General features: G+C 59.4%; 3 protein-coding genes across 3 annotated transcripts; 1 reads left to right on the plus strand and 2 right to left on the minus strand.

Moving 5' to 3' along the window:
* Nucleotides 1–476: 476 nt before the first annotated feature.
* RFXANK (regulatory factor X associated ankyrin containing protein) lies at nucleotides 477–5,756 on the minus strand. The gene is made up of 10 exons (XM_050910547.1): nucleotides 5,677–5,756; nucleotides 5,047–5,261; nucleotides 4,748–4,825; nucleotides 3,964–4,044; nucleotides 3,541–3,606; nucleotides 3,265–3,365; nucleotides 2,118–2,243; nucleotides 1,530–1,596; nucleotides 1,212–1,292; nucleotides 477–856 (listed from the first exon to the last, which is right to left on the minus strand). The coding sequence occupies exons 2-10, from the start codon at nucleotides 5,252–5,254 to the stop codon at nucleotides 798–800; spliced, it is 867 nt and encodes a 288-aa protein (XP_050766504.1). The 5' UTR covers nucleotides 5,255–5,261; nucleotides 5,677–5,756; the 3' UTR covers nucleotides 477–797.
* A 908-nt stretch (nucleotides 5,757–6,664) lies between these two features.
* BORCS8 (BLOC-1 related complex subunit 8) lies at nucleotides 6,665–14,899 on the plus strand. The gene is made up of 5 exons (XM_050910631.1): nucleotides 6,665–6,706; nucleotides 8,357–8,469; nucleotides 12,823–12,887; nucleotides 13,304–13,411; nucleotides 14,342–14,899. Exons 1-5 carry the CDS (start codon nucleotides 6,670–6,672, stop codon nucleotides 14,382–14,384), a joined length of 366 nt encoding a protein of 121 aa, XP_050766588.1. The 5' UTR covers nucleotides 6,665–6,669; the 3' UTR covers nucleotides 14,385–14,899.
* Nucleotides 14,900–16,425: 1,526 nt separating this feature from the next.
* TMEM221 (transmembrane protein 221) lies at nucleotides 16,426–21,216 on the minus strand. The gene is made up of 3 exons (XM_050910732.1): nucleotides 20,909–21,216; nucleotides 17,216–17,301; nucleotides 16,426–16,943 (listed from the first exon to the last, which is right to left on the minus strand). The coding sequence occupies exons 1-3, from the start codon at nucleotides 21,214–21,216 to the stop codon at nucleotides 16,426–16,428; spliced, it is 912 nt and encodes a 303-aa protein (XP_050766689.1).
* Nucleotides 21,217–26,576: the final 5,360 nt, after the last annotated feature.

Here is a 26,576-nt window from a genome sequence, read left to right on the forward strand (position 1 = left end):
TGGCCGTGCCGGTGCGTGGCTTGAGCAGGAGAGAGGAGAAGTGCCCCCTCCATGTGCTGTGGGCTCTGGCTGTCTCTCGCCTTTGCTAACCACCCCTGAACTTCTTGGAGCGGCTGTTTGCGGCCTCGCGGGGCTCCGGCTCGGGATCGCGGCGTGCCGGCTGTCGGCCGGGGCCGTGCTGTGTTCCCGGCTGGCAGGGTGATGCTTCCTGCAGGGTTTTGCTCCTGCCTATGGATATTTCCCTGGCTGGTTATAGCACTGTGTGCAGGGAGGGCTTGGCAAGTTTATGGGCATAAGAGGGAGCTTCCCTCTTCAAAGAGGCAGCTCTGGAGAGAAATACCAGGGCACTGGGAGGGTGCAGGCCTTGAAGAGGTTGGTTGGCCCAGTTCCCCTCGCAGTTCCCCAGTAGCTGGTGCTGGGATCGGGGACTGGCAGCTGTGACAGGCCAAGGCAACGGACAGGGCTCCACGTGGCTGCTTTAGAGTTTACTTCCAATAATGCAATACCTGAATGCACACACGCACGAAGCGGCCGAGCCCGGACAGGGCAGAAATGCAGCTGCCCTGAGGAATGAGTGTCCTCGGGTGCGAGGCACTGTGGCCGTGCCACCCTCCGGGAGAGGCACAGATCCAGCGAGGGCAGGCGGTTCCTGGCTTCCTCCGCGTGCTCGTTGCTCGAAGCATCGCGCCGCTGCCCATTTCGGGATGGCTGGGTGAGGCCGCGGTGGTCCCAGAGGAGAGCCCTGCCTTGGCCGGGAGAAGCGCTGGTGCTGCAGCAGTGCAGCGCGAGCTGCCGCATCACTCCAGCTCCTTGTTCTGAAATAGCTTGAGGATGTGATTTTCGATAACCTGTTGGACTAACAAGAGGGGAGAGAAGTGAAATTCAGGGAAGCCAAGCCTGTGAGAAGCTGTGGACAGGACCTGGTCATGATTTTGCTCCTGTTTTCCAGTGGGAGGCTGGAAAACCCCTTTCTCCAGGGACCTGTCCCCATCTCCCCTGTCCCAGCCCTATCTCCAGCACAGCTCTGGTTTGGAGAGGGATCAAGGGGAACAGGACCCATCTTTCTGGCTCGGTTTCTCTGCGTGGCAGAGCAGGGAGCTGTGGTGGAAGGTCAAAGAAAGCCCCAAGCAGGGCTGGAAGCTAGAACTTGCCTGGAGGCTTTCCAGGGAGGGAAGGCAGGGCTCCCTGCCAGGCACGGAGGGGACACTTGCCTTTCTTGTGTCCCAGGGCCACGGCCAGATCCATCGGGGTGTAGCCAGAATCTGCCTCGGTCGTCAGGTCGGCGCCGCGAGCTGCAAGCAGGCAGTGGAGATCAGGGCACGGTGCTCCCCTGCCGACACGGCGTCCCCTCCGGGTCAGGCACAGGGCGAGGGGACCCCCAAAAGGTGCCCGTCCTGGCTGGGCAGCCCCCCGTGACACCCCCAGGCTGCTCAGTTTCTCCCCCCAGGAGTGTCACGCTCTCTCCCCGAGGCGGTTACCAACAAACAGCGATTCGAGGCCAAGGACTAAGTGCAGATCTTCCCCGTTACCTAGTAGGGCCTCGACACACTTGACGTGATTGCCGCGCACGGCGTAGAGCAGAGGAGTGCCGCCGTTCTGCAGGGAAAGGGAAGGGGCTGTGTCATTGCCGGCCTCGCACAGGGCCATGCTCACGCAGCTCCTGCTTCTCCCGGAGCGGTAGATCCCCAGCCAGCTGGGATCTCCCTTCTGCCCTCTCCCAGCTCTGGGCTGGGTGTTTTCTCACAGAGCGGCTCTGCGCAGGTTTTATTCTCTGTATGCAATATAATAACTTTTAAATTGTGTAATTTTAAAGACAACCTTAAGTTCTGGGCGCTGTTTCCTTGTGGCTGGTAACATCACCAGTGTGAACAACTGAGGAAACCATTTAAAATTATTATCCAGATTAATTTCTCGAAACTGCTTGAGCATGAGCAGGCAAACGAGCGCTGCGAGCCTGGGAAGCATCTAGGAGAAAGGCGTTGCTGCTAACTCAGCCCAGAACGACCTGAACTCACTGCTGCTTTTTAACATGAGCTTTGCGAAGCCCCGTCCGGGGCTTGGTGTCGCTCCCAGCGCTGGCGCGGTCCCCGCAGCAGCCTGTGCCCGGCGGCACTCACCCAGTCGTAGATGTTGATGTCCACGTTCCTCTCCAGCAGCATGATGACGATGTCGGTGTAGCCGCCCATGCTGGCCAGGGACAGGGCGCTCTCCCGCTCCTTCGCCAGCGCGTGGGGGTCAGCGCCCTGGGGACGGCACAGGCATTAGCCCCGACGGGCGAAGGAGCCCCGGGGCGCTCAGCACAGCCTTGCTGGGTACCCCAGGGGGGCTGATCATGGAGCCCAGTTCCGACAGCCTGATGGGGCAGAGACAGCTCCCACGTTCCCAGTGACCTCTCCTTACCAAAGTCCTTACTGGGCATATTTTAATCATCATCAGACATCTCAGGCGGGGACTCAAAAGCCCTTCTCCAGTGTCGGTAAACTCAGTCTGATGGTTCCTGTTACTCAGCCCTTTTTCCCATCACTAGTAACAGTGTTACCGGCTGTGTCTAGATGCCTGTACAGTATCCACCGTCTCTTTTGTTACTGATTTACCTAGAAAACCTCCCTGTCCTCCAAGCCCTGCCAGCCATGGACCTCTCCTGGACTTCATTATAGCCTTTATCAATGTATCGCCTCATTTATTTTGGGTTCTGTTTGTCTCTCTGGTAATGCATTGCAATTTTGCTGCTAATACAGTAACAGAGCAAGAGTTTGGCCAGCGCTTATGTGGCATGAGTGCTCGCTGATAGTTGAACACACATGGATGTGGGACTGAGCTTTGGGAAGCAGCTTGATCCAGAGCGCAGGAGGATCTGGTTCCTGCTCACCCCCAGACAGTCCTCGACTGCAAGCCCGGCACTCAAGGACGATGCAGCAACGAGTTCATTAACTGCAACGATACCTCGGCAAGCACATTTGCTGGCAGATTACAGGGCCCAAGTGATAAGCCTGATCTCAAATTACCAATAAGCAGATATTTAATTACCAACAGTTATTGCTAGCTGTGAGATAAGGCTCTTCATGCTCCTGACTTAGCTCATAGCCCAGTGGGGAGTAGCATCCGACAGCGTCTGAGCCATTAGCTCTGCAAACGTGTCCTGCTTGGTGCCATGGGAAAGATTGGCTGAGATGGTACCAGGACGGTGCTGGACAATTTGGCAGCCACTGGGACTGGAGATGGGAAGTCTCCTGTTAACGAGGTGCTGCCTGAGCGTGGCCTTACCCATTGCAGCAGGTGACGGACCGTTTCGATCTCTCCGAAGGCTGCAGCCCAGATCAGCGGCGTGAAACCTCTCTCGTCACGTTTATTTACCAAGTTCTCGCCTGCACAAACGTGGATGAGACATTGCCAATAGGAAGGGTAAAGCCCCCTCTGCTCCCTGTCCTCCCAGTAAACCCAGCAAAGGCTGTAAAACTAAGCTGAGGGTTTATCAAAGAGTGTGCTATGACCTGGCAGGATTCCACGTGATCTGGGGTGAGAACCCAAAGAGACACGTACCTTTCTGAAGGTGCTCTTTCAGCTGGCTGAGCTCACCTTGGGCAGCAAGCTGGTGGATGGACAATGCTGGGGGACAGAAAGAATTCACCCATCAGGACAAAACGTTTCCCCAGCTCAGCACCCACCATCTGCAGGGGTGGGTCCTGGGGAGGTGGTAACTGGCCAGCCCCCATCTGAGCCCCAAAAGCCCAATCTGTAACTAACACCCTTCTGCCATTCAGCGGTGGGGACGGCCAGCCACAGCGAGTGCTGAGAGCCACGGCGCTGCAGGGAGCAGCCTGAGAGACCGCCTCGGTGGGCACCGAACGGCACGGCAGCAGGAGACGGAGGGAGGCTCCAGCCCCGCTGTCCCTCTGTTCCCTCTACACCCCACGTCCATCTGCGGTCTGAGATGCACAGCCTGCTCTGCCCGGCAGTACTCACTGTCCAGCGTGGCTGGGAGGGCCGAGACCTCGTTGCCTCGCTGCCTGTTCGTCAGCGTGTTCGAGTGCTTCAGCGGGAAGCCTGTTCCAGAGAAAGCAGAGAGTCAGGGTACATCTCCTCTGTGCACAGGGAGGAACTACACTGACTTTGAGGCCAAGAGCTTCATGAAAGCTCAGGTCTCGTGCACCTTATCTGAAGCTGTTGCCTCCTCTCGCTGGCAAAAACTGAGTCCTGCAAAAAAGGAATTATTCCCTTGCAAGTAAAGAGCCTGGAGACTGAGGTTTGAGCAGTGCGCAGGGACCAACAGCTGAGCAGGGAAGATAAAACGGCCCGAACAGCTGCCCAAGGAGGGGCAGGGTCCATCTGGGGCACTGCGGGAGGCAGGGATCTGGCATTAATGGCATAATTGCACACGATATACTGCGGAGGACAGCCTGGGGGATGCACTCAAGTTCATCCTCATATTTCCTACCCTTGAAGAGCTCCACTTGGAAACCTTAATGTGTTTTCAACAAGCGATTCGTAGTTTAATTAGGAAAGTATGTGAAAAGAGTTTGCCATCTCCGGTTCCACTGCATGGAGCTGCAGCGACCTCTCACTGCTGGCACAAGTCATCACCAAGGTCTGGATTTGGACTTGGCCTTGCCACATCACGGAGGGACCGGCAGCAGTAAAAGACTTTTTTCGAGCTGCCTTTGTGGGATGAGAGACCCAGATGACCTCTCCCACGCCTGTCTCCCACTGGGGCTGAGCATCTGTGAGCACCAGGCTCTGCAACACTCACTGTCAAGGGCCGAGAGCTCGGTGCTCCTCTCCCTGTCCACGGAGGCAGTCGAGGGCTTTGGGAGAGTGTCTGCTCCACCTACAAAACAAGGGCGGCCATTAGGGACCTCGGTTCCGCTTGTTGGGGAGCAGGCTGGGTTCCACACGGGGCACAACGAGACCCAACCGGCACGGCAAGCACCCCGACCCCAGGGTGGAGGGCACGTTGATCCCAGTTTACAGGGGGACAGACGCTACGGGATCCCGGGTCCGCGCATGCCCCATCTTGGCTCCCACCACCCCGTCACCCCCAGCACTCACCGTCCCCGTGGTCCAAGCATGGCATGTCCTGGTCCAGCCGCAGATGCCCCGAGGGAGCACCGCTGTCCCCCGTGTCGCCGGTCGCAGCCAGCTCCTCTGCGGCTGCTGCTCCCTCGGCTCTGTTTTCACCCTCTTTCGGGAGCTCCTGGGCGTCCCCATCGTTCGGGGGGGTCTCTACAAGACGAGCGACTGCTTCTTCACCTTCCATGGGGCAGCTGCCACACAACAACGCGTTAGGAAGGGGGAAAAAAGTGGGGACACCTCCCAGGATGGAGAGGGCAGCGGGGGGGGGGGAGCTGCCGAGTCCCTGAGCACCGAGCGCTTGCGGTCACCGAACTCCTCCATGCCGGCAGCGCAGTTTGGGGTCCCGCTTCCCCTCTCCGGCCAGACTCCCCTCGCCACCGGCGGACAAAAGCTCCCGTCACGGGAGCGTTGCGAAGCTGCACCGGGACCATCTCCGAACTGCTCATCCGAGCACAGTTCCGAGGGAACCCCCCCCCCCCTTCTCCCCAGCCACCCCACTGCTGTCTCCAGCCATGCCTGCCTGCCTTGCCGTCCCCGGGCTGGCCGGTGGGGCCCGTCCCGGCTCTGGCCAAGCCGCCGTTCACCCGGCGTGGAGTTTGGGCTCACCCCCGGCATCCTCCGGTGCGGGGGCCCCCAGTTCCCGCGTCCTGCCCCGGTACTTCCCCTTCCTCCGGCCTCAGCCGGGGCGGCCTGGCAGGGCCCAGCCGGACTGGGGGGCTGCCTGAGGGGAGCGGGATGGGGGGGCACAGCAGGGGCCCCCCCTTTCCCCGTCCAGCTCCACCTGCCCGCTGACGGCATGGAGGCCGGGCGAGGCGGAAAGCCTGGCGTTAAAGCGACAGTTCCTTTCGTGGGATGGCGGACGGGGACGGTGTGGCGGTGGCCATGGGACAGCAGGTCCCCACTGACATGGGGGGGAGGACGGACACACAGACACCCCCCCATTTGTCCCTCACCCCGCACGGGGCCCCACGTCCCGCTTCCATCTGAGGAGAGCGGCTTCGGCCCCGCAGCCCTGGGGGTGGAGCGCTCCGGACCCACAGGCCCATGGTGCCATGGCGGGGCTGTGAGGGGACAAGTGGCCGGTGGAAAGGGGGGGTCCATGGGGGGGGGGAACACCCATGGGCCTCACGGCCTGGCAAGGTCCCCAGTGATGTCCCCACTCCCCCTGTACAGCACTGGGGCAGCCGGGGGGGCTCAGTGCTGGGTGCCCGAGGCCTTCGTCCGCCTGAGGCCTCCACACACAGACCCCGGGGGGGGCACCGATGAGGAAAGGGGAGATGGTGGTAACACCACAGCCCCCCCGCCCCATGGCTGGGCTGGCTTGGACAGCAGGGATGCAGTGGCCCGACCCGGGGAAGGCCGCCCCGGGGCACCACCGACGTTCGCCCGCGGTGTGGGCCCGGCCCCGGGGTGGGGGGACAGCCCGGGGGGGGCACTCGGCCCGGGGGGGGAGGGAGGAGGGCGCTGAGGCGGAACGGTCGCGCTGGGGTGATGTTTCCAGCCGGGGCTCTTTGCGGAGAGCGGGGAGGGGGAGGCGCCGCGGCGGTTTCCGGCCGGGGCGGTTTTGGCGGGCGCCGGCGGAAGTGGTGGCGGGGCGGGATGGAGGAGCCCGAGATGCAGCTGAAGGTGAAGAAAGGTGGGAGCGGGACGGGGAGGGGACGGGGCGCGGCGGCTCGGTGGGGCTCGGCAGCCGTGGGGCTGGTCGCGGCAGGGCTTCTGCGGGTCTGAGTTGGCCGGTCGCGACAGGACTTTGCGGGTCGTGACAGGGCGCGGGCACGACAGGGCTCTGCAGCGACAGCAGAAGTCACGACAGGGCCCCTGAGAAAGGTACGACGGGGCAGGGCAAGTTGCGACCGGGTGGATGGTGACAGGGTGTCGCAGGTGGTGACAGGGCACTGCAGTCACAGCAGGGCCCCAAAAAGGCACCGTGGGTTTAGTCACGATGGGGAGCTGGAGGTCGTGACAGGGCAGGGGACGACGTTCCCCAACAGGACCCCGCAGTTTGGGGCAGGCAGAGCTGGCGGGACCCCTGGGGGCCCCCCCCAGCCCCTCGGAGCCTGGCCTTGCTGTGGGGAGCTGCCCTGTGTCCCCCTGTCCTGACTCGTCCCCTCTTTACCCGCCCCGCTGCGAGGGTCTGTGGGATAACTCGTGTCAGGAGCACCGACAGACGGACAGCAGCTGTGTCTGTCCCGGGTGGGTATAGTTATTCCTGTAAAGTTTTGTGTTTATTCCCGTTTGCATTCAGAAGGCTCGGCCTGTCTGCCAGCCTTACAGAACTGGGGTACCCGAGCAGTTGTCACCAAAACAAAGGCTCTGAAGAGAGGAGGAGAGAATCCTTTTCCTTAAAATAGAAAATTATGCAGAAGCTGGAAGGTGTTTCCCTTCAGCCTGGTGAAAACGCTCCCTGATTCACCCCCCCACTATGAACAATGAAACGATCTCCGATTTTTGCGTCTCTTAATTATTAGGAGCTGTCAGCGTTCTCCTTGCAAACCTGCAGGGAAAGAGAGATCGGAGCTGTGACGTAGCTGTGCAGGTGTCCCTGCATGGAGGGTGGCCCGGACAGAGCTTGGGCCAGGATGAGAGGGGTGGAGGGAGGGGAATCGGCTCAGCAGGCAGCTCAGAACGGCACCGACGCTTCCCGAGCCCTGGTCTGCAGCCACCGTGTCTCCTCCGTGGATGTTTTTAGGATGTCACCTGGTGAGAGGTGTCCGGAGGGGAGCAACAGAAGGACCCCGCAGCTGGGGGGTGACTGAGACGCAGGAGAGCTGGAGGCCCTGAGCAGAGATGAACCTGAACGGCACGGTAACGAGACAGGGAGCCTCCAGACTGGGAGATGCCGGCACTCCCAGCCGAGTAGGGTGGCTGCAGGAACAGGAGCCAGGCCTCTGCTGGGCTCTGCTCATCTCCTGGCCCCCTCCAAACGGGTCAGAAAGGGCCCAGTGTCGGGAATAACCCAGGTGGTTCCTGAAACCAGAACAACCAGAGCTCGTAGGGGACCATGGAGGCGGTGACATCCCAGGCTGGTCTGTCTGCGGCTGGAGCCACGCTCATTGCTGGCTGCTGATGCTGTTATGGGGACAGTGGAAACAGAACTGCCTGTTTAGTGGGATTTTGCTTTTACGTCCTTGTTAACAGACTAGTTATAAAAAATATATGGGGTTTTGCTCTGATCTCTCCATTGCTGTGCTGGGGACAGGACCAGTGCTCCAGGGGACCCTTTCCAACCCCGCCTTCCCCCTGTTGCTCTCTGCTTTCCATAACTCTGTTGTTTTTCTTGTTGCAGTTACGGACAAATTCACGGAGAGCATGTACGTCCTGGCCAACGAGCCCTCAGTGGCACTGTACCGGCTCCAGGAGCACGTGCGGAGATCCCTCCCGGAGCTCGCACAGCACAAGGTGAGTCGTGCTTCGCTTCGGATGCCAGAGCTGTGACGCAGTCGAGCACAAGCTGTTTTCCTGACTTGGCACATCGTCTCTATTTCACCTCCCTGGGGAGAAGCGGGAAGGAGGGAGGAAATCAGCCATCGGGTCACGAGGTGCTGCGGTACCCTGGCTCGGTCTGAGCTGGAGGGGATGAGGGGACGTTGCAAATTTACCTACGGACCTGAGGAAAAAAGCTTGAGAGTCCAACCCCGAGCTCACACGGCTGGACTTGCATGTGGAGACAAAGAAAAATGTGTAGTCTGTTTTGTACAGGGAGGAGGGAGATGTTAAATCTTATTACCCCTGCCTACGCTGTGAGATTTTTATTTCCTACATAAAATAACGGGGAGGATGAGAGGAGGGAAGGGGGAGCGTGAAGAAACAAGTGCGAAGAGCCCACATGAGGCAAAGCGGGATAATGAATCGCATCTCACAGCTGTGTTCCTCCTTTCCTCCAGAGCACGGAGCACAGACACTTTAATGCCAGCCTTGTTGTCCTTCTCCCTCTTCTGCCAGTCATGATTCATTAGGAGTGATGTCTCATGAATAGATTACTGCTTCATGTCTATGCTAATGCACTGTCAGGCCCCATTTTTCACCTTTGCTTTACAGCCCTGGTTTCCAAATTAACCTGGATTGTGACTTTTTATTATTCAATTATTTATTAACGTTTTATGCACGTATCTGCGTGCGATGGTAGGTATATAGAGATGTATATGTGTGTGTATAGCACATGCTGATGCGATTGCATCACTGGCATGCAGGAGACAGGTTTGTAATATTATTCCTGAGCTGTCACTTGCTTTCATTTAATCAAGATAGTCCTGGTTTCAGGGAATGTGTCCTGAACAAAAGGAAATTGAGCAAATTGTATGACAAGTCATGCAGAGGGAAGAGATCAGTTTCCATCACTGAACGGTGTGTAACGGGATGAGGACGAGGGGCAGCGCAGAAGCGCTAATGGAAGCAACAGCTGAGTGAAGGCGCAGGACACAGAGCGTGTTGTTAGGCAGCGGGGTTTATGCCAGGCAAGATCTCTGAAAACCTTTGATTCTCTCATTTTCCCTGCTCGGCATGCTCATCACAGTTATCCGCAGTGTTCTGCGACCTCTCTGGCTCATCTAAGTTCATTTCCTAGCTGCAGCCATCCCAGAGAATTCTCTTTTGTAGCCAAAATTGCTGCTGTTTTCCACTTTCTTCCTGTGAGAAAGGAGGTCATGCTGTCCTGTGGATGCCAGCAGCAAATACAAGGACCCTGCATCCCCCCATGTGACTGCAGCCGTCACAAGCATCATACCTTTGGTCTTTGATGCCTTCATGTTCAGCCTTGCAGCCTCCCTCCTGCCCTGGCCGCTAGCCCCAGCTGGAGCAGCGGTGGCCTTTGTACACGAGGAAGAGCTCGCCGTGTAGTAACGGTGCACGTCAGGACCAAGCTGAACCGACCGCGCGGTGCCTTCTGCCCCGGGGCACTGCAGGGACCTGCCCCAGTGCCACCCCAGTACCTGTTTGTCTCTCTAGCATTAGAAAACATTTCCTGATGCTTGCTTGGAGGCGCTGCTGTTTACATCCGTTTCTTTTTGCCCACTGCATGGGCACTTCCAGCTTCTTAACTGCTTTCCTCGTTACTGGCTGTGTGTTTAATGGTGCGCTGATGTGGCAAGAGCTGGGAGAAAACGGAAAGAAAATTATTTGTGGCAGCTGGAACAACAGCAGATCCAGAGCTGCTGCTAGTGACTTTTCCTCCAGCCTCATCAGCTCCCGAGTTCATTTTTTCCAAGGCTGCAGCATCATGTTTGGGAGCATGCTGTCCTCCCTGCTGGTAACCAGTCCCTGGTAGGAACTGGGAGAGTTAAACCTAACTCGGTTAGGCCAGTGTCCTGACTGTGCTGCCAGGCTGCTGGTAATGGGCTTGTGGCCAGGTTCTCTCTGTTGTCCTTGATCCCACTCTCATTTTATCCCAGTTTCAGGCATTGCTGTTTGCAGGAAATAGGCTGGGCCTGTCAAGCCCTCGAGCCCAGGCAGCCAAACCCCAGGAGGGAGGGATGTGCTCGGGGCCCTGACAGAGCCAGCGTCACAGCAGAGCGTTCAGTTAGATGGGGATGAATATTTTGGGTTGCTCTGCCAGAGCCCATCGGCTTTGTGGCTAGAGACTGGAACAGGAGGGTGTCAGCAGGGCTGTGCACCGTGAAAACGCTGTCAGGTTTTATCTAAATCAGAGCAAAGGCATTAAAGTGAGGTAGTTTTAATTCTTCAGAACAGAAAAGAAGAAAAAGAAACGTTCTGTGTGGATCCATTCTCAGGTAATTTAGTCCCAAGATGTAGGTAATGTATAAAGGAAACAGGATTTATTGGTGGTTTCCAGCTTTCCTTCAGCCATGCAGCAACTCTGTCTCTGGCTGGCTGAGTTCTCCTGAGACGCAGCCTTTGAAATTCCCAGGGGATTAAACCTGGGAAAAATTGGGAGGGAGGGGGCTGGGAGAAAAGTTTCTGCAAGGAGAAGGTCACCTCCATGCCTTTACAACAAGCAACTTTCTGTGATTTGATAAAACAATAATCTTAATACCTTCCTCACCGTCTCAAACTCTCCAAGCAGATTTACCACCTCCCAGATCAGATACAGCGTGATGCGAGGCCCTCGCTGCCTCCGCGCGTCGTAGCTGCGCTGCTAAGCCCCGCTCCGCACAGAGCGGCCTTCCTGGATTTCGCCTGGCCTTTTGAGAACTTGCATCTCCTCATTAACTTACTTCCAAGCAACAGTAATATATCATTAGTGCTATTGTATATTAATAGCTGGCTTTAGTTCTTAAACTGCATCCAAGGGCGTGTCCTGGGAATTTGAAGAAAGGACATCAAGAAAAGATTAAGAAGTGAGGAGCTCTAGGGAAAGGCTCTTGTTCCTAATTAAGGACATGAAAATCCCAGGAAGTGGTGGCAGTGCTGGGAACAGACATCACTGGCTCCGATACCGGGCAATGATTAAAATCTGCTGGTGCTCAGAAACGGCAGGACCACAGGCAAGCGGCTGTGACACATACGACTGAGCCAGTGCGATGTCGGGGTCTAAATGGTTGTTAAAGATCATCTGGCACCTCTCAGAGAGAGCAGGGTGAGGAGCTGCGGGAAAGTTTCTGCGTCTTTTGCAGCCGCCTCTGCACGCAAAGCGTGTTCCCAGCAACAGGTACAGTCGTGTAAAACGCGATTGGGCTCTGGGACGAGCGCAGTCTCTGTGGGGTTGTGAGTCGTGGGTCGAAGGACCCTCTCCTGCAGAGAACTGCCTAGAGCGTTGCATGTAGAGGCTTGTTTCTTTTGTAGTTTAAAGCAATGTGGTCAAGCGTCCTGATGTAGGGCAGGCTTTGAACAGCAGAAGTGATTTGGATGCAGTCCAAGCTCCTACCCGACCTCCTTCACTCGCAGAAAGAGGCCCTTGGATTTCCTCTGGCTTGTAATGAGACCCAGCAGAATAGACTGGAAAACTAACTCCCATGAGAATATGTTTTAAAGAGTGCCCAAACTACTTAAGGACTTTTGAAATAGTTGTCTATTGAGCTACACCTCTGGATTCAGCTGCGCTTTCATTGTGATTTGTGTATTTGTTTGGTTTTCCCATTCCTTGGAGCTACAGCGCACAATTATGTCCCATGCCAGGCCTGGCTGCATGCGGTGCTGCTTGCGTTTGTGTGAAGTTTACAGGGCTCCTTCCAAGCTCGTGAAAGGAAGGGCGCAGTGCTGACTGCGGCTTGGGATCGGACGCCAGAGCAGACTGGAGGACAGGGATTCTTGCGGTTTATGAATGGCAGGTCTAATGAAACGAGAACTTTCAGTGCTGTGAAAAACCTTTTACCTGGTTTTGCATGAAGGACTAAGGACTGAACTCCGCAGGAGCTGTGTGAGTTCAGATCCTGGCTGCCTGCTGGGCCAGACACACCGGGAGATCTGAGTACCCTGAAACTTCCAGCTAGTCCGTTGCACTCGGCGCAGTCGCTGGTTGCTAGAAGCCTGACTGACCGTGGCTCTCCGCTGGCTCGTGGGCTAAAACATCTAAAAACAAGGGGAATTTTGCCAGAGTATCCAAAGTGTTGGCCTGAACCAGTAGCCCTTCCAGAAATACACACAATAAATGTTTCTTTTTAAAATGCTAGTGCGTGGCACCCGGAGCCCGGAGTGCGTCACAGGCTGTCAAGCGGGAGACAGAATCCAAACACCATTTCCAGTGAAAAGCAGCCAGAGCCCTTGTTTGGGCAGGGCTGGCAGGGTGTATCGCTGTGGGCTGCGCTGCTGCGTCTGTCCGGTGCGTGCCTAACGCCGCCGCCTTCTCTTCTCTTTCAGTCTGATATGCAGAGCTGGGAGGAGCAAAGCCAAGGAGCCATCTACACCGTGGAGTACGCCTGCAGGTACAAGAGACTCCTCCAAGCAGGAGGGCTGTGTTCGCAGGCAGAGGTGTTGTGGTAGAAACAAAGCAGAAGCCACCTGCGCTTCCCTGACGCCTCCCTGGTGCAAGCCAGGGAGAGAGCGTAGTCGGGGTGGGGGGTGTGAGGGTGCAAGGCAGTGCTCTCTGAACCGTTACCGTCAGTCTCGGGGGCTTCACTTGGATGAGCGTGCCAGCTCTTCCCCGGTTCTGTGTGCAGTGCGGACCTGCCGCTCTCCTGCAGTAAATCCACCCACCAGCTAGCTCGTGTGTGAAGATGCATAAAGTTGAGGTTTATTAACAGTCCTCTCTGTCAGGGGGTGCGTGCTCTAAAACCACGATGCCTTTGGAAATACTAACCAGTCCTCCCTCTCCCTCCACCCCCCTCTTTTCTTCTTTCAGTGCCATAAAGAACATGACTGACAGCAGCGTGTACTTCAAGAGCATTGACAGCCTGCTCAAACATGCCATAGCCATGAAGGATCAGCTGAACGCTGCTCAGGGCCGCAGGTAGCGAGGGGATGTGACACTGCCTGTTTATCTGAGCGACCGTTCTGGCTGGCAGAGGCTTTGGTGATGTAATGCAGCCCAGCGCAAATATGCCAAGCAGTTATCTCAGTAATATGATTCTAGACTATTGTTTGAAAGAGCATGCTGCTTGCCTTCCAGTGATCTTCTGGCTTTGTTTACTGGGAAGCGAATAATCTTGTTTACAAAAGGGTAACTGGAAAATAATTTATTGCCTTATTTAAAAAGGGAGGTTTGGTTGTGTAATACATTAGATCTTTGTTGTGTCAAAGGCATTTGGAGTGAGATGCTGCTGCTGAGATGGAGTAGGTGAGAGGCTGCGTTTGCTGCTGTTCTCTGTCATGTATGTGGCTCTTTTGGAGCAGAGTCCCATAGAGATAAGCACTAGCAGAACGATGATGCTTTTTTGTATGTTTGCAGTTGAACTACAGCTACTAAAATATCTTCCAGCAGATCGTCTGAGTCTAGTGTAGTTGTCTCTCCTGAGAACGGTGTTGGTATTGGAGTCTGACTGGGTAGGAGTGAGAAAATTCCCAAATGCCCATCCCTGATAAAACCACCACAGCAAACAGAGCCTCTGTCTCTGCAGAATGACTCTGCCTTAGACACTTCTGGTTCAGGTTCTGTGTTTTCCCAGTTGCCCGCGTGGCAGGGTCACACTTTGTGCAGCCCAGGGCATTTTTAGTGGTTTTTGCGGCGGTGTGGCTGCGAAGATTGCTGTCTCAACACCCACGGGGGCTGGTGTGTGCTGCTCCGTAGTCTGCGCAGCACGCTGAAAAGTGTGCTTGTCTAAGCTGCTCTCCTGCTGCAAGCAGTGAGGTTTTATTTGAGGGAGCCCCTGGTTCTTCATATTCTTATGGCTGCTGGTGTCCTGCCTGCCTGCTGGACGTGACTGTCTCTTTCTTTTTACAGCACTGTTGCCCCACAAGCCAAGAATCCTCCAGCCAGTTCCTGATTTCCGACAAGACTGGCCGTCCTCTGCTGCCTTCTCCAGCCCAGCTCTATGTTCTCCAACCACGGGGAGAAGTGAGAAACCACCGGCTCAATCTGTGAAGCTGCACAGGGGCCTCTGCCTGCCTCTCCCTTCCCAGTAACAAGGTGCTGCACCTGAGCAGGCGAACCCCGCCACTGGGGTCGGGACTGCCTTTGGGGGTGCTTTGGGGAGCAGTCGTGTCCCTTTCCACAGCACTCTGCAAAAGAGAAACGGGGTGGTTCTGCATTTGTCCTTTCCAGTTCTTTTCGATGGCAGACTGCTATGAGGCGTTTTTCTCTCTACCTCTTGGCCACAGAAATATCTCAGAAAAACTAGGTCTTGCTTTCAGTGTTTTGTAGATGGCTGTGTAAAGATGTAATGTAGGCACACTTCAGCTTTGTTCAGGAGGCATTCTGCAAGGAGAGTTTTTCATGTGTGTGCCAGGGAGTTGCTGAATTTGGTTTTAGTGAGAACAATAATAAAAAGAAAAAACAAGAAAGTTCTGTCTAAAACCTTCCCCTGTTGCTCACTCGGGCTGGGGGGTCTTGGAGCCTGCTGGCTCTGCCTGTTTCAAAGGGCATGGAGCAAAACAAAGACATGCAGAGTTGGAGTCTTTCAAGTGAAAAAAGAAACTGTCCTGTTCTTCAAAAAAACAACAAAAAAAGGACTTCATCCCCTGTCAAGCAGTGGGAAGCAGAGCTGTACGCACAGCTTTGGAGGTCACTTTAAAAAAGATGCAACTTCGGTGTTAATCTCTCCTGGAACCAACAGTTCTGTTCTGCTGAAGAATTTACCAAGGATGCAGGGATCAAAGCAGTGCTAAACTCAGTTTCCAAAGAAATTGTATTGTGCTCAGGATAACAGGTGTCTTTCAGGGTAATAGCATGGGAGGTGAGAGGGAATCTGTTTGCATCGGTGGCCTCCCTTCGCTCCCTGAAATGCTTTACTGGTTGCTGAGTGATAAGGAATTGGGGAAGAACCAAGCATGCTGCTGCTCTGGGCCTGGGCAGGGCTGGCAGAGCGTGGGGCTGCGAGTAACCAGCGAGGTGTTCGTCAGCGCGGCGACAGAGCGAGCTAAACCTGCTCATGTTTCACGGAAACAGCTTCTGCCTTTCGGACTTGCGCTTTCTGCCCGGCACATAGCAGAGGACTGGCAGTGCCGATGCCAACCCCTTCCTGGACCTCAGCCTCCACAATCAGCACTCTTCTCCTGGTGGCACCCGGGTAATCCCCAGAGAGGTCCCTCCACCACTGAGCAAAGCCAGGGCACTGGGGCTACTCTAGCACAACCCCTTCCCTGCTGAGAGCTGTTAAGTGACCTTACTTAGCGAGCTGTGTTCTGCTCAGAGGGTGGATGTGACCAAGCAGCAGGCTCTCTGCCGCCCCAAACCCACCCTCTGCAGCTTCCAGACTGCTCTGGCTCCATCTCACTTGTTGCTCCTCCATCACCTCCCTCGGTTTCTTACACCTGCCTGGCTGCACGCTGCGGGGAAGCCGGTTGTATGAACTGTCTCGGTGTAGTGCTGGCTCTTGGGGATGGAGGAGGAAGGAAGGAGGCAGGGGAAGGGCAGGGAGGTACAGCCAGAGAAATCAGCTGGAGAAAGAGGGTAGGTCTGCTTGTGGACAAGGTCCCCTCGCTGCTTCTCACCCACGTGTTCCACTTCCTTGGCTGCCGTTGGGGCAGCCACGGGGGTCCTGCACGGGTCACTGCCAGCCGCGGTCCTTGTTCGCAAGGTGGCAAGTGCCAGCAGCATCGCAGGTGGCAGGAGGGGCTGGGGCCATGGGGCAGGCGGCCGAGGGCTTTTGGCTTTGAGTGGAGGTGGTGTCTTCTCAGTAAAAGAAGCAAAGAGCATCAGGCAGTGGCTGCGCAGACCCCGAGGCGGGAGGGCAGAGGGTGGAAAAGCAGCCACCTCCCTGCTCTGGTGAGACATGACCTATATTAAACTCTAAATAGATGCAAATCTTGGCCCTGGTGCCTGCAGCTCCCCTGGGACGAGACGGGGCGAAGAGGTCCCGTTTCCACTCACACCAGAGTCGAGTCCTTGCCCGAGGCTCCCGGTTTGCGTGACAGCACGTTCCTCATCTCCTGCGTGATGCTGTTCCAGGGCTTGCCCTGTGCCTGCAGCAGGCCTGACTCTGCCGACAGCGTCCTGTGCGTTCGGGGCAGGTTGTAGCTCTCCTTCTCGGAGCGAAGCTCGGGGCTGCCCGAGGAGGTGAGGTTGCTGCTGGCCGGAGAGCCCAGCTGGGATTTGCGCTCCAGGAAAGGAGGGAAGGAAAATTCCCGGTGGATCTCAGGCCGGGGCCGGGGCGCAGCTACGTTCTTGTTGTTCAGATCGCTGGTGGAGGATTCGCCGTGCTGGGCAGAGTCATTCTCGTACAGGGTGTGAGAGACCTCGGAGCGGCTGCGGCGTGAAACCTGGGAAGCCCGTACCAGGGCGTGCGTCACTGTGATCAGCAGGACGATGATGCCAGAGGAGAGGATACAAGCGCTGGCGATGCCGGCCTCCAGTTCAAACAGCAGCAGCATGTAGATGGCGAGAGCTGGAAGGAAAGGAGAGTGCAGAACATCTTGAGGAACGAGAAGGACTAAAGCGGTGCATTTGACCTGCAAAATTCCTCGTGAGGGCTGGTCACCGAGAACAGAGAAGTTCACGCTACGGGACTGAGCTGGCAAAGCCATTTGCAAAACAAACCCGATGCTGAAGTAGAAACTCAGCAGCTCGCAAGCGCTCGGCAGCCAGCGCAGGATGTATGGTCTGGGCTGAAAAAGCACGGTCCCTGCTGGGCTGTGCTGGCAGGAAATGAGCGCTTGCCTGTTAGGTAGACTGAGACCCCGCAGCAGAACAATCCGATGGCAACGTGGCGAACCGTCCGGCTGTCCAGAAGGAACCAGTCTGCCCTGCAAAACAGGTGAGAAAAGGAGAGGTCTGTGTAGTCTCCTGGCCCTGGTCTCAGCACAGGAAAAACGCTGATGCTCTGGGCCCTGCTGAGAAACTGAAACACGGGTTTTGCATAGAGAAGAGGTTCAGAGCCAGGTCACAAGCCCGAGGACCTCTGCTGAACTGGGGTTTCCCCCAGGCTGCTGGGTTGCACGGCTCTGGGCTGCGTTCTTCCCACTCTGGAACAGAAGATTTTGAGATTGCTTGACATTTCAAACTTTTCCTGCCTGGCTCCTGTGCTTCAGAAACCAGATGGGAGCAGGGGCTCAGGAGAGACAAATAGTTGGAGGCTTTTTGCAGGTGATTTGCCCCTGTTCAGCAAACCCTGAAGAGCAAGCAAGGAACAGAACCGAGGCGTGTCAAGCCCATCTCCCCCTTAAAGAAAGAATGACAAGTGCTGGCGCATTGAATTAAGCAAGACCAGGTTCTCTCTTCCCCCTTGGGACTGGATTTCTGTGCTCAGCTCAGATTGCAAGCCTTTTGTCTGGTAGGGGGCTTGGTACTTGAATTGTGCTTAAAACACATGAAAAGACCAGCTCCTTTCCAGCAGGGCCTCTGTTTCCCACCCAGCACCCACCCCTGTGCCTGCTGCCTGCGCTTTCCACCCGCACGCTCTCCGCCGAGCGACCGACAACTCTTCCTTGGGCGTCTTCGGAGCCAGATTGACCTGGCAAACCTCGGTCCTGGCTGGGCTTTGGAGGCCGCTGTCACCAGAGGATGCCTCCGCTAATTGGGAGAGCGGGATGTGGTCGTTAGGGGAGGCAGCGTAGTGTGGCCGGGCTGGGGGTTGGCGGACGGGTGCCAGGCGACTCAGGGAGTTGGAAACGCCAGTGCTCAGAGAGATGCTGGCAGGACTGTGACGCTGGGAAGTCGCATACAGTCCCTTGAAATGACTGGGGGTGCACAAGGCATCGCTGGTCCCGCTGGCCACCGTCAAAAGTCCCCAGGAACCGGCTGGAAACATGCCCGGGCTTCGAAGGACCAGCTGAAGGGGCAGCAGCACGACCATCCTCCTGGCAGGAGCAGCCCTCGTGTTGCTCCTCTGCAGCCGCCAACTCCTTCCACCCCGTGGGGTGAATTCAGCAGCCAAGGATGCTGTGTCCTGGCCCAGGCTCCCCCCAGCATGGCCTGGCCCCCTCCCCTCCTCCCGGGCTTGTTGTAGCCCCTCGGCCATTGCCGCCTGCAGCCAGGAGCCGTTAACAGACCCTGGACCCGCTCCGGCTCCCTGCTGCCGGCGGAGAAGAGCAACCGCTTTGTTTTATTAATTACCTGAGTCGGGCAGGGGGGGATTAGCGGGGAGGAGAAGGACTTTGTTTGGAGCTGGCTCGGACTATTGAGCGGAGCGCTGAGAAGCGGAGCGGTAATTCAGTGTGACAGGCCCAACGTGGGAAAGGTCCCTGGGACGTGAGCGGGTCCCCTAATGAAACCGGCGCCCGGTGGGGCCAGGCCAGCTCGGCCACGAGGAGATGGCAGCTAACGGCGTCCCACGTCGTGGAGGAGAGGGGCCGCGTCCTGCCGGCACCTCCTGCCTGGGGACAGCCTGCAGACCAGCATCCCTGTGTCCCAAGAACCTGCCCTTTTCCTCCCGAACACGAGTGTAACCCTCAGGTTGCAGCTGGGGAAACTGAGGCACGGCCAGGCTAAGTGATCTGCTTGAGACCCCGGGCAGAGGGACGCCAACCCAGGGCTCCCAACCCTACCAACGCCTCGTATCGCCTGCAGCAAAGCCAAAAGCAGCCTCTCACTTCGCCGGGGCTCTGGTGCAGAGCACAGAAATATTATTTAAAATCAAATTGTTTGGGAACAGCTTCCCTGCTCGGCGAGACGTGCCAGCGGGGTCCGCAGCCGTGCGGCGATGCTTGCTCTGTCCTGTAAGCCCTTGAACACGTCGCTGCTGTTGGAGTACGGGCTGTCCCGCGGCCGGCACGCTCCATCTCTCTACCTGTGACTTTGCATCTGGCTGCCTGATTAGCGCTGCTCCTGTTTCACACTCGAGATTTCCAAAGTTGAGCCTCACAACTTCGAAATGGAGCATTTTACAGCCCAAATCAATACCAGATCTCAGACAAATTTACAGCTGATGGGGAATTTTCTGCTGTAACAGTTTTCCAGCAGAAAGTCGGCTCCCACAGAAAGCAAAGTTTGCTACGGGAACTTTGTGTTTTGCGGAAATATTTTGCTCTCCTTCGTTAATGAGCGCGCTAAGCATCAGCTTCGCTTGGAAGATGCTGAGAGGAGACGCTGCCGCTCGCTGGAGTGCCTCCAGCCGTCACGCTGCATGCAGAGCATGAGGCATTGATGGGTTTGTCTAATTAGGGACAAAAGTAACTGCTGAAACATTATCATTTCCTTTCAATGAGTTTTGACTTGCTTAAGTCAGAGTGGTCCCAAAATGGTCCCGTGGGGACCATCGCATGAGCTACATGGAGGGACCTCCACGTACAGACCGGTTTCCACCAAGATGCTTTCAAATCTGATTATTCACAAGTTGGTTTTTTTAGTTTTAACCCAGGAGCGGAGCTGGTGCTGGGCCGGGCTAGTGCAGGCAGAGGAGCCGCCAGCCCAGCCCAGGTCTCCGCCTGAGGAAGGAGAGAGGAATTGCTTTGGAAATGGTTTTGCAAGTGTAAATGTGCTGGTAATGATTAAGTCAACACATGTCTGTGGTTAATGATCCCAGGCCTGCAGTCATTTTGGTGCTGCGCGAGTGGCCTGTGCGATCACCCCGGCAGTGACCCGAAGAGCCCGCCTCTCCCGCTGCAAAGGGACAAATCTCGGGTGCTGCTGGGCATCGCGGCCAGGCCCAGCACGTCTGCCCTGCCTCGGCCCTCGAGCTGAACCGGCCTTGGAGGCTGCTGTCACCCCACGTGCTCCTATAAGCCCGGAGAGGGACCCTAACACATGCGCTGGGTTTACACAGGGATGTTATCAGGGAAATTAAACAGCGTGTAGTAGTGCAGCCGCGTGGACGGGCTGCTATAAGCTTGCTCCTAGTCGATACAGTCGCTAAGCACAGCTACACCCCAAATTAAGGGGCACATTTACAGCCCTGGGGTTCATCGGCCAGAGGTAACCCTGCCTTCTGGGCAGGCACTGCAGAGGCGGATTTTGTGATACCCAAGTGCTCAGCGAGCGCCAGCAGCATCGCTCGCTCCCCGCAGCCCCCTTTCGCAGGGGCAGCGACTGGGGGGGGCTGGCAAAGGCCGGATCTTGGGGTGCGAGAGGGGTCGGCAGGGCTGCGCGTGAGCCCACGCCGCGGGGACGGGCGCCCTGTGACAGGTCCCGGTGCGGTGGTGCTACCCTGCACCCCTCACCCTCCTTGCACCCCTCATCACCCCAATCCCTTCTGCACCCCTCCAGCACCCTCCCTCCCCTGCAGACCTCCTTCCTCTCCAACCCCCTGCCGCCCCCCAGCCTCCCGGTGCCCAAGACCCCTTTGAGCCTCCCCTGCACCCCCGCAGCATCCCCCGGGGCTCCAGAGCACCCCGGTACCCCCCTAACCCTCCTGCACCCCCAAGCCCCGGTGCCCCCCGCGCCCCCTCTGCACCCCCGAGCCCCCGCGGCTCTCACCGGTCGGGCCCGGGCTGCCCCCGGCACAGCTCGGTGCTGAAGTAACCGTGAAGGAGGCAGAGCAGGAGGCAGCTCACGTTGAGCACCAGGCAGAGCGCGGCCAGCACGGCCGACACCGGCAGCAGCACGGCGGCCGCCGGCTCCGGCAGAGCCCCTCGACCGGCACCGGCCCCGGCCCCGGCACCGGTACCAGTCCGCCCCGACGGCAGCTGGAAGATGAGGCTGGAGGCGAGCAGGGCCATGGCGGCGGCCAACGTGCCGAAAAGCAGCAGCACCGTCAGGGCCCGCTGCGGGTAGGCGGCGGGCATGGCGGAGCCGGTACCGGCACCGAGAACCGGGGAGGCACCGGCAACCGGAGGGACACCGGGAACCGGCGGGGGGGGGGGAGGCACCGGGCCGGCAGACCCTCTCCGCGCCGCCAAAGTTGCGTGCTCTCCGCCCCCGGTGCGTCCGAGCCGGGGAACCGGGAACCGGTACCGGGAGCAGGAACCGGTACCGGGCCGGGAGCGCCGCTCGGGGCGGCGGAGCTGCGGCCCCGCCGGGCGATCCTCTCCCTCCCTACGCCGCTGCCCGGCCGGGGCGGGCCGGGGCGGGCCGGTCCTGCCTCCCGGTACGGCCCCTCGCCGCGGGGGCTACAGCCGAGCGGCTCCCCCGGACCGGGACCCCCCCCCGGCTCCCGGGCAGCGCAGGGCGGCTCCGCCCAGCGTCCTCCCCCCGGTGGGGCCCCGGGAGCCCCTCCGGGCCGGTGGGGACTCGGGGGGTGGATGGAGGGAACAGGAGCGGGGAGCTCCGAGGAGCCCGTCTGGGCTGGGGTGGATGGACAGAGGGACGGGGCGGGTGCTGCAGCTTCTCCGAGCCGTGCATCCCGCCGCTTCCCTCGGCTCTCCCCATTCCCAGAACCAGTCCCGGCTTTCCTGCTCCTGGGAAAATCCTGGGATCAAGCCCGCCGACGTAATCCCGGCCTCGGCGTGGAGCGAGCGGGGATGAGGGCAGCGAGAAGGGGACACCGCGGTGGCCTAATCCTGCTTCCCCCCGAAGGAGAGGGGCGTTTGGCCTCCGCCTGCCGCGGGAGCATCCCCGCTGGGTCAGGAGCGAGCACCCAGCATGTTCTCAGTCCCGCAAGGCTGAGAAAGGACCCGCGAGGTGCTGCCCTGCCGTCAGCCGCTGGCCCTTGGGGCCGGCACGAGTTTCCCGCGTCTTATAAATATCCTGGGAAGCTGAAGCACCTTTTCCCCTGGGATCTGCCCTGCCAGCGGGTCCCCCCTGGGAATTGGGGAGGATTCGAAGAGGATTAATTCAGGCAAATTCACTCTACAGGTCACTTGTTACCTTGGGAAAGACCCTGCACCTTGGGAGCAGTGGGGAAACTGAGGCAGGGTTTCCCCACTCAAACCCACACCCCCCGGCGCAGCGATTTTCCCTGCGTACGAGGGAAGGGGACATCGGGATCGGGCCTTTCCATGCACGTCCCGGGCACCCTGCCAGGGCCAGGCCAGGGGGACCGGGTGCGACGCTGACTCCTCCAACCCGGTGTCATCAGCGCCTGGGCCCGTGCCCAAGCCTGGCTGTGGGATCTGGACGGGGTGACCTTTCCGTCTGGCAGAGGAGCGCTGCCCACCGCGGCGCTGCCGGCCTTCCCGTCCCGCGTGGGTGGTTCCCGCTGGCACCCTCTGCTCCGGCTGGAGCCGCGCGGGACACGGGCTATTTTGAAAGCTGGTGTGTTGGCCTTGGCAGGCAGCGCGGGTTTGGCTCCTGGCTCGTTTCCAGCCCCGCTCGCATTTTTGGCTGGGGGGGGATGTCAGTCCCCGGGCCTGTGTCGCTGGCACTTGGCCTAAAGTCCCCGAACCAGCTCCCGGTGACGGTGTCTCTGTCCCTTCCCCATGGCCGGGAGAGTGACAGGGCTCAGCCGTGTCCTACGGACTGCGTCACTCGGGGTGCAGAGCACTGCGGGGCTCAGCCCGGGGCACCCAGCAGCTCGGGCTCCCCAAAACCCGAGGATTTGGGGGCAGGAAGGGCCTCAAGAGGGAGCTCAAAGCTTTCAAGCTGCCGACCTGGAGCTTGCCGGGAGCAGCCAGGCAGAGCCCAGCCTGGGCACCCCCTGACCTGGGGGGTCCGGGCAGCCTCTGCGCCCAAAGAGGGGGTTCAGCTGCTGCAGCTGGAAGTGGCTCATAGCCAGGCCAAGCGCCTGGGCAGCCCGAGGCGAAGGCAGGGGGACGGGGCAGGGAGGTCCCACACCCCGGCAGGCAAAGGGCCACCCTGCGTGTCCCCAAACCCCGGCCCAGGGCAGGATGGGACATCTGGACGCGTCGCCTCAGACTCCGCAGCTGCCAGGACACCGCTCTGCGATGCTCTTGCACTTCTGCTCTCCCTCCCGCCTCCTTTTCAGGATCAATTAAGATTATGAGCAGGGCTAATTAACAGTCTGCTAATTGCACTCTGAAGCCCTCTATAAATCATGAGCTTTAAAAGCAGCTCTAAGATGTCATGTCCTTTCTGCCAGCGCAGCCTGCACTGAAAGCCTCATCCAGAGAGTCCCCATCTCTCCAGCCCCTCTTCCCGAACCCCCCGGGGCTGAGACCGGACCCCTGGCATGGCTGGGGTGGAAGAACATGTCCCTGCCGTGGGGCTGGCGTGGGAGCTGATTTCCAGCGAACCCTTGATAACCCCCTTCCCACCTGCTGCCCGGGCAGCTCCGTTCACGTAACGGGAGCTTGGGAATTGCATCAGTTCCCCCTCCCTGCTGTAAACACGGGTGCTCCCCGTGGGAACCCTGCGCCGAGTGGCTCCCAGACAGCCCTTCGCCTTCCCGCCGCGGCCAGAGGGAGCAGGACCCCCAGCACAGCCACCCACCCCACGGCACACAGCACCCACCCAGGGGATGCCTGGCAGATCGTGGGCGCGGGGGAGCCGGAGCAGAGCATGGTGGTCACGGTCATCCCTGCGGCTGCACCGTGATTTTGCCCCTGCCGAGGCAGAGGTCACACAAGGACAGGAGACGAGCGGGGCCGTGAATTGGACAGTGCCTTCTCCGGGGCTGATTTTGGGGCCAGGTTTGGACCTGGACACAGAGCCAGGGCACATCAGCATCCCCCGAGCTCAGGTTCTGCTCCCTCTGGGGAAAAAGCTGCCCTGCGCCCTCCAGCCGAAACGCTGACTCCCAGCCCCGCTGTGCTATTCCCCTCCGTCAGACCCAGGCTGTCCGTGGGTCTGTCACCATGTCACGGAGTGGCGTCTGCCTCCCTTCGCTCTGCAAAATCCGCTTTGGGTCATCTTCACGGGCTTCGAGCCGCAGGATCCACAACCACCTGCATCCTCCGGTCCCAGCTCGAGATGCCCCGGTGCAGAGCGGGTTTCTGCCACCTTCCCCAGGCTGGGAGTGGGGACGGTGCCGGGAAATCACAGCGCTGGATTGTCCCAAGTGTCACAGGGGCCTGTCCCCTGCGTGCCGGGTGGGGGGACGCAGCGGTGTTGGGGTTTGCAGGAAGCAGGCGTTGGATTGCTTTTCTTGAAGCAGGTCACCGGCAGCGTGTGAGCTGCGTGCGGAGGTTTCGCTCGGCGTCCCCAGCACTTCCTCGCAGCCTCCCTCGGGTTATGTCACTGTGGTTCAGCGGCCCCCGCGCAGGGTTCCAGGGCCGCTCGCTGCAGGGTGGCCTCGCTCGCAGCACGGGGACGGGCTAGGGGCAGGAGCACGGGGCAGCCCTCCCAGGGCAGGTCACTTCATTTATAAAAATAAAAAATAAAAATGAGAGGGAGCGCGTTGGGTGCACCAGTGGCGGGGTTTCAAGCTAATGACGTTCTTTTTCCTGTGGTTTCGCTGAGCTTTCGGTGACCCTGGGGACTGGGGGACCGGCACCCCCAACCCTGTGGCTGAGGGGGCCGGCAGTGCTGGGTGGGCCCCCTGAAACTGAGGTGGGGAGCCTGGGGATCTGCCATGGGCCGAATCCAGAGCCTGGCCCTAAACCTGCGCCCAGGACCCCTCCATCTCAGCCCGAGCCTGAACCCCCTGGCAACGGCACAGCATCCCACGGGACCCCCCAAACTTCACCCCCATCCCAGCCCCCCAAATTCCCACAAACTCAGCCACGTCCTCCCCTGCCAGATCCCCTATTCCAGCCCCCCCGGCTCCCCCCAGCCTCACCCCCATCCCAGCCCCCCAGGTCCCCCCCAACCTCACCCCCCCAGCCCCCCAATCTCCCCAGCTCTCCACCACCCCGCCCCTTCACCTCCACCCCGCCCCTCTTCCCGGCAGAGGCGGGGCTATGCAAACCAGCCCTGCGGCGGCCCCCAATGGCGAGTGAGCCCGGCAGCGCTATGCAAATCTTTCGGCGGGGAGGGAGGGGCTATGCAAATGTTGCCGGCGCGGCTCGGGCAGGCGGCGGGCAGCGCGCTGCTCCGGGGACACGCACCGGCACCGGCACCGGCACCGGCACCGGCACCGGACCGGGACCGGGACCGGACGGCGGCGGGGCTGCACCGGGGCCGGACCGGCTCCGCTGCACCGCCGGGCACCCGCGGCCGAGCCGGCGGGGAGTTGCTGAGGAGGACGAGCCGGTGACCAGGTGTGTGTCCCGGGGTGGGGAAGGAGGGGGGGTCCCGGGCGCACCGGGGCGCGGCCACGCTCCGCTGTCGCCGGTACGGGGAGGGGGACAGTGGCGGCCACGCACCCCCAGACCCAACCTTTCTGGCCTGACGGGGCTGCCTTCCACGGCGGGCGGCCCCACAGCATCCAGCCGGCCGCCCCGTCGGGGCGCATGGGCTGGGGGAACGGTGCCGGCCCGGGGAGGTGCCGGTGCGGCCGGACCGGCGCCCCGCGGGCTGGCCTGGGCACGGCGGAGCCCCGTCCCCCGCCCCGCCGTCTAGGGATGACGGGCTATAAAAAGCCTGTGGTTTGCGCCGCGCTCGGGGCGGTTATTTTTACTCGTGTCTGTGCAGGGAGGAACGCCCGGGTTTAACCCAAAAGTTCAGCCTGGATGGCAGCCGCCCCGGCCCGGCCCCGCCAGACGCCTCCCCGCCACCCCCGGGCCCACCGAGGCCTTCGGGCACTGGGGCTGAGCCCACTGCACAGAGGGGAAACTGAGGCACAGCGCTGCGGGGCTGTTGGCTCGATGTGGAGTAAGTTGTAACGCCGCTGGTGACACAGCGCCGGGACACCCTGATGCAGGGCCAGGGCCTGATGTCACTGTAGCTTTGCTGGGGTGTCGCGCCAGTCTGGCAGTTGATAGCACGCGCTGAGTTGCAGCCCGGTTCCTTACCGCTCCGGGGTGGGGATGTGACCCATCCACGGCTCTTGCCAGCGTGCGGCATCTCCAGCATGTCCCAGCGCACGTGAGTCTCCGAGTCTCCCTCCATCACCCATCCCCACGGGGAGAGCGAGGTGGATCCTCTGCCGGATCCTCCTGCCCGCTGCAGCCGATTGCCAGCGAGTCCCCGTCCCCGGGGCTTTACTCTTTTAATGAGAGAAAGTTTCCCAGAGCTGCTGGAGAAGGGGTTTCGCAGGTAATGAATTAATGTGGCAGCTGGCGGGTGAGCTGGAAGGCAGGGACCTGCGCCGGGAGACGATGGGCTGTGCCCCCTCGGTCCACGCACATCCCTTGGGGCATCGGGTACCGGTTGGGAAGGGAGCGTGGGCAACCCAGCCGGGGAGCCGGATCCTGGCCCTTTTCCATGT

Source organism: Gymnogyps californianus, chromosome 24 (assembly GCF_018139145.2).
Source record: "Gymnogyps californianus isolate 813 chromosome 24, ASM1813914v2, whole genome shotgun sequence".
NCBI lineage: Eukaryota > Metazoa > Chordata > Aves > Accipitriformes > Cathartidae > Gymnogyps > Gymnogyps californianus.

Coding starts and splice junctions, on each gene's coding strand:
- BORCS8 (XM_050910631.1), top strand. CDS start 6,670: ATGGAGGAGCCCGAGATGCAGCTGAAGGTGAAGAAAG. Junction 6,707..8,356: donor GCAGCTGAAGGTGAAGAAAG/GTGGGAGCGGGA, acceptor TTCTTGTTGCAG/TTACGGACAAATTCACGGAG. Junction 13,412..14,341: donor AACGCTGCTCAGGGCCGCAG/GTAGCGAGGGGA, acceptor TTCTTTTTACAG/CACTGTTGCCCCACAAGCCA.
- RFXANK (XM_050910547.1), bottom strand. CDS start 5,254: ATGGAAGGTGAAGAAGCAGTCGCTCGTCTTGTAGAGACCCCCCCGAAC. Junction 3,366..3,540: donor GAAAGAGCACCTTCAGAAAG/GTACGTGTCTCT, acceptor ACGTTTGTGCAG/GCGAGAACTTGGTAAATAAA. Junction 2,244..3,264: donor TCCGTCACCTGCTGCAATGG/GTAAGGCCACGC, acceptor TGCCGTCCCCAG/GGCGCTGACCCCCACGCGCT.
- TMEM221 (XM_050910732.1), bottom strand. CDS start 21,216: ATGCCCGCCGCCTACCCGCAGCGGGCCCTGACGGTGCTGCTGCTTTTC. Junction 17,302..20,908: donor GGGCAGCCCGGGCCCGACCG/GTGAGAGCCGCG, acceptor CCTGTTTTGCAG/GGCAGACTGGTTCCTTCTGG. Junction 16,944..17,215: donor GGTCTCAGTCTACCTAACAG/GCAAGCGCTCAT, acceptor CTTTCCTTCCAG/CTCTCGCCATCTACATGCTG.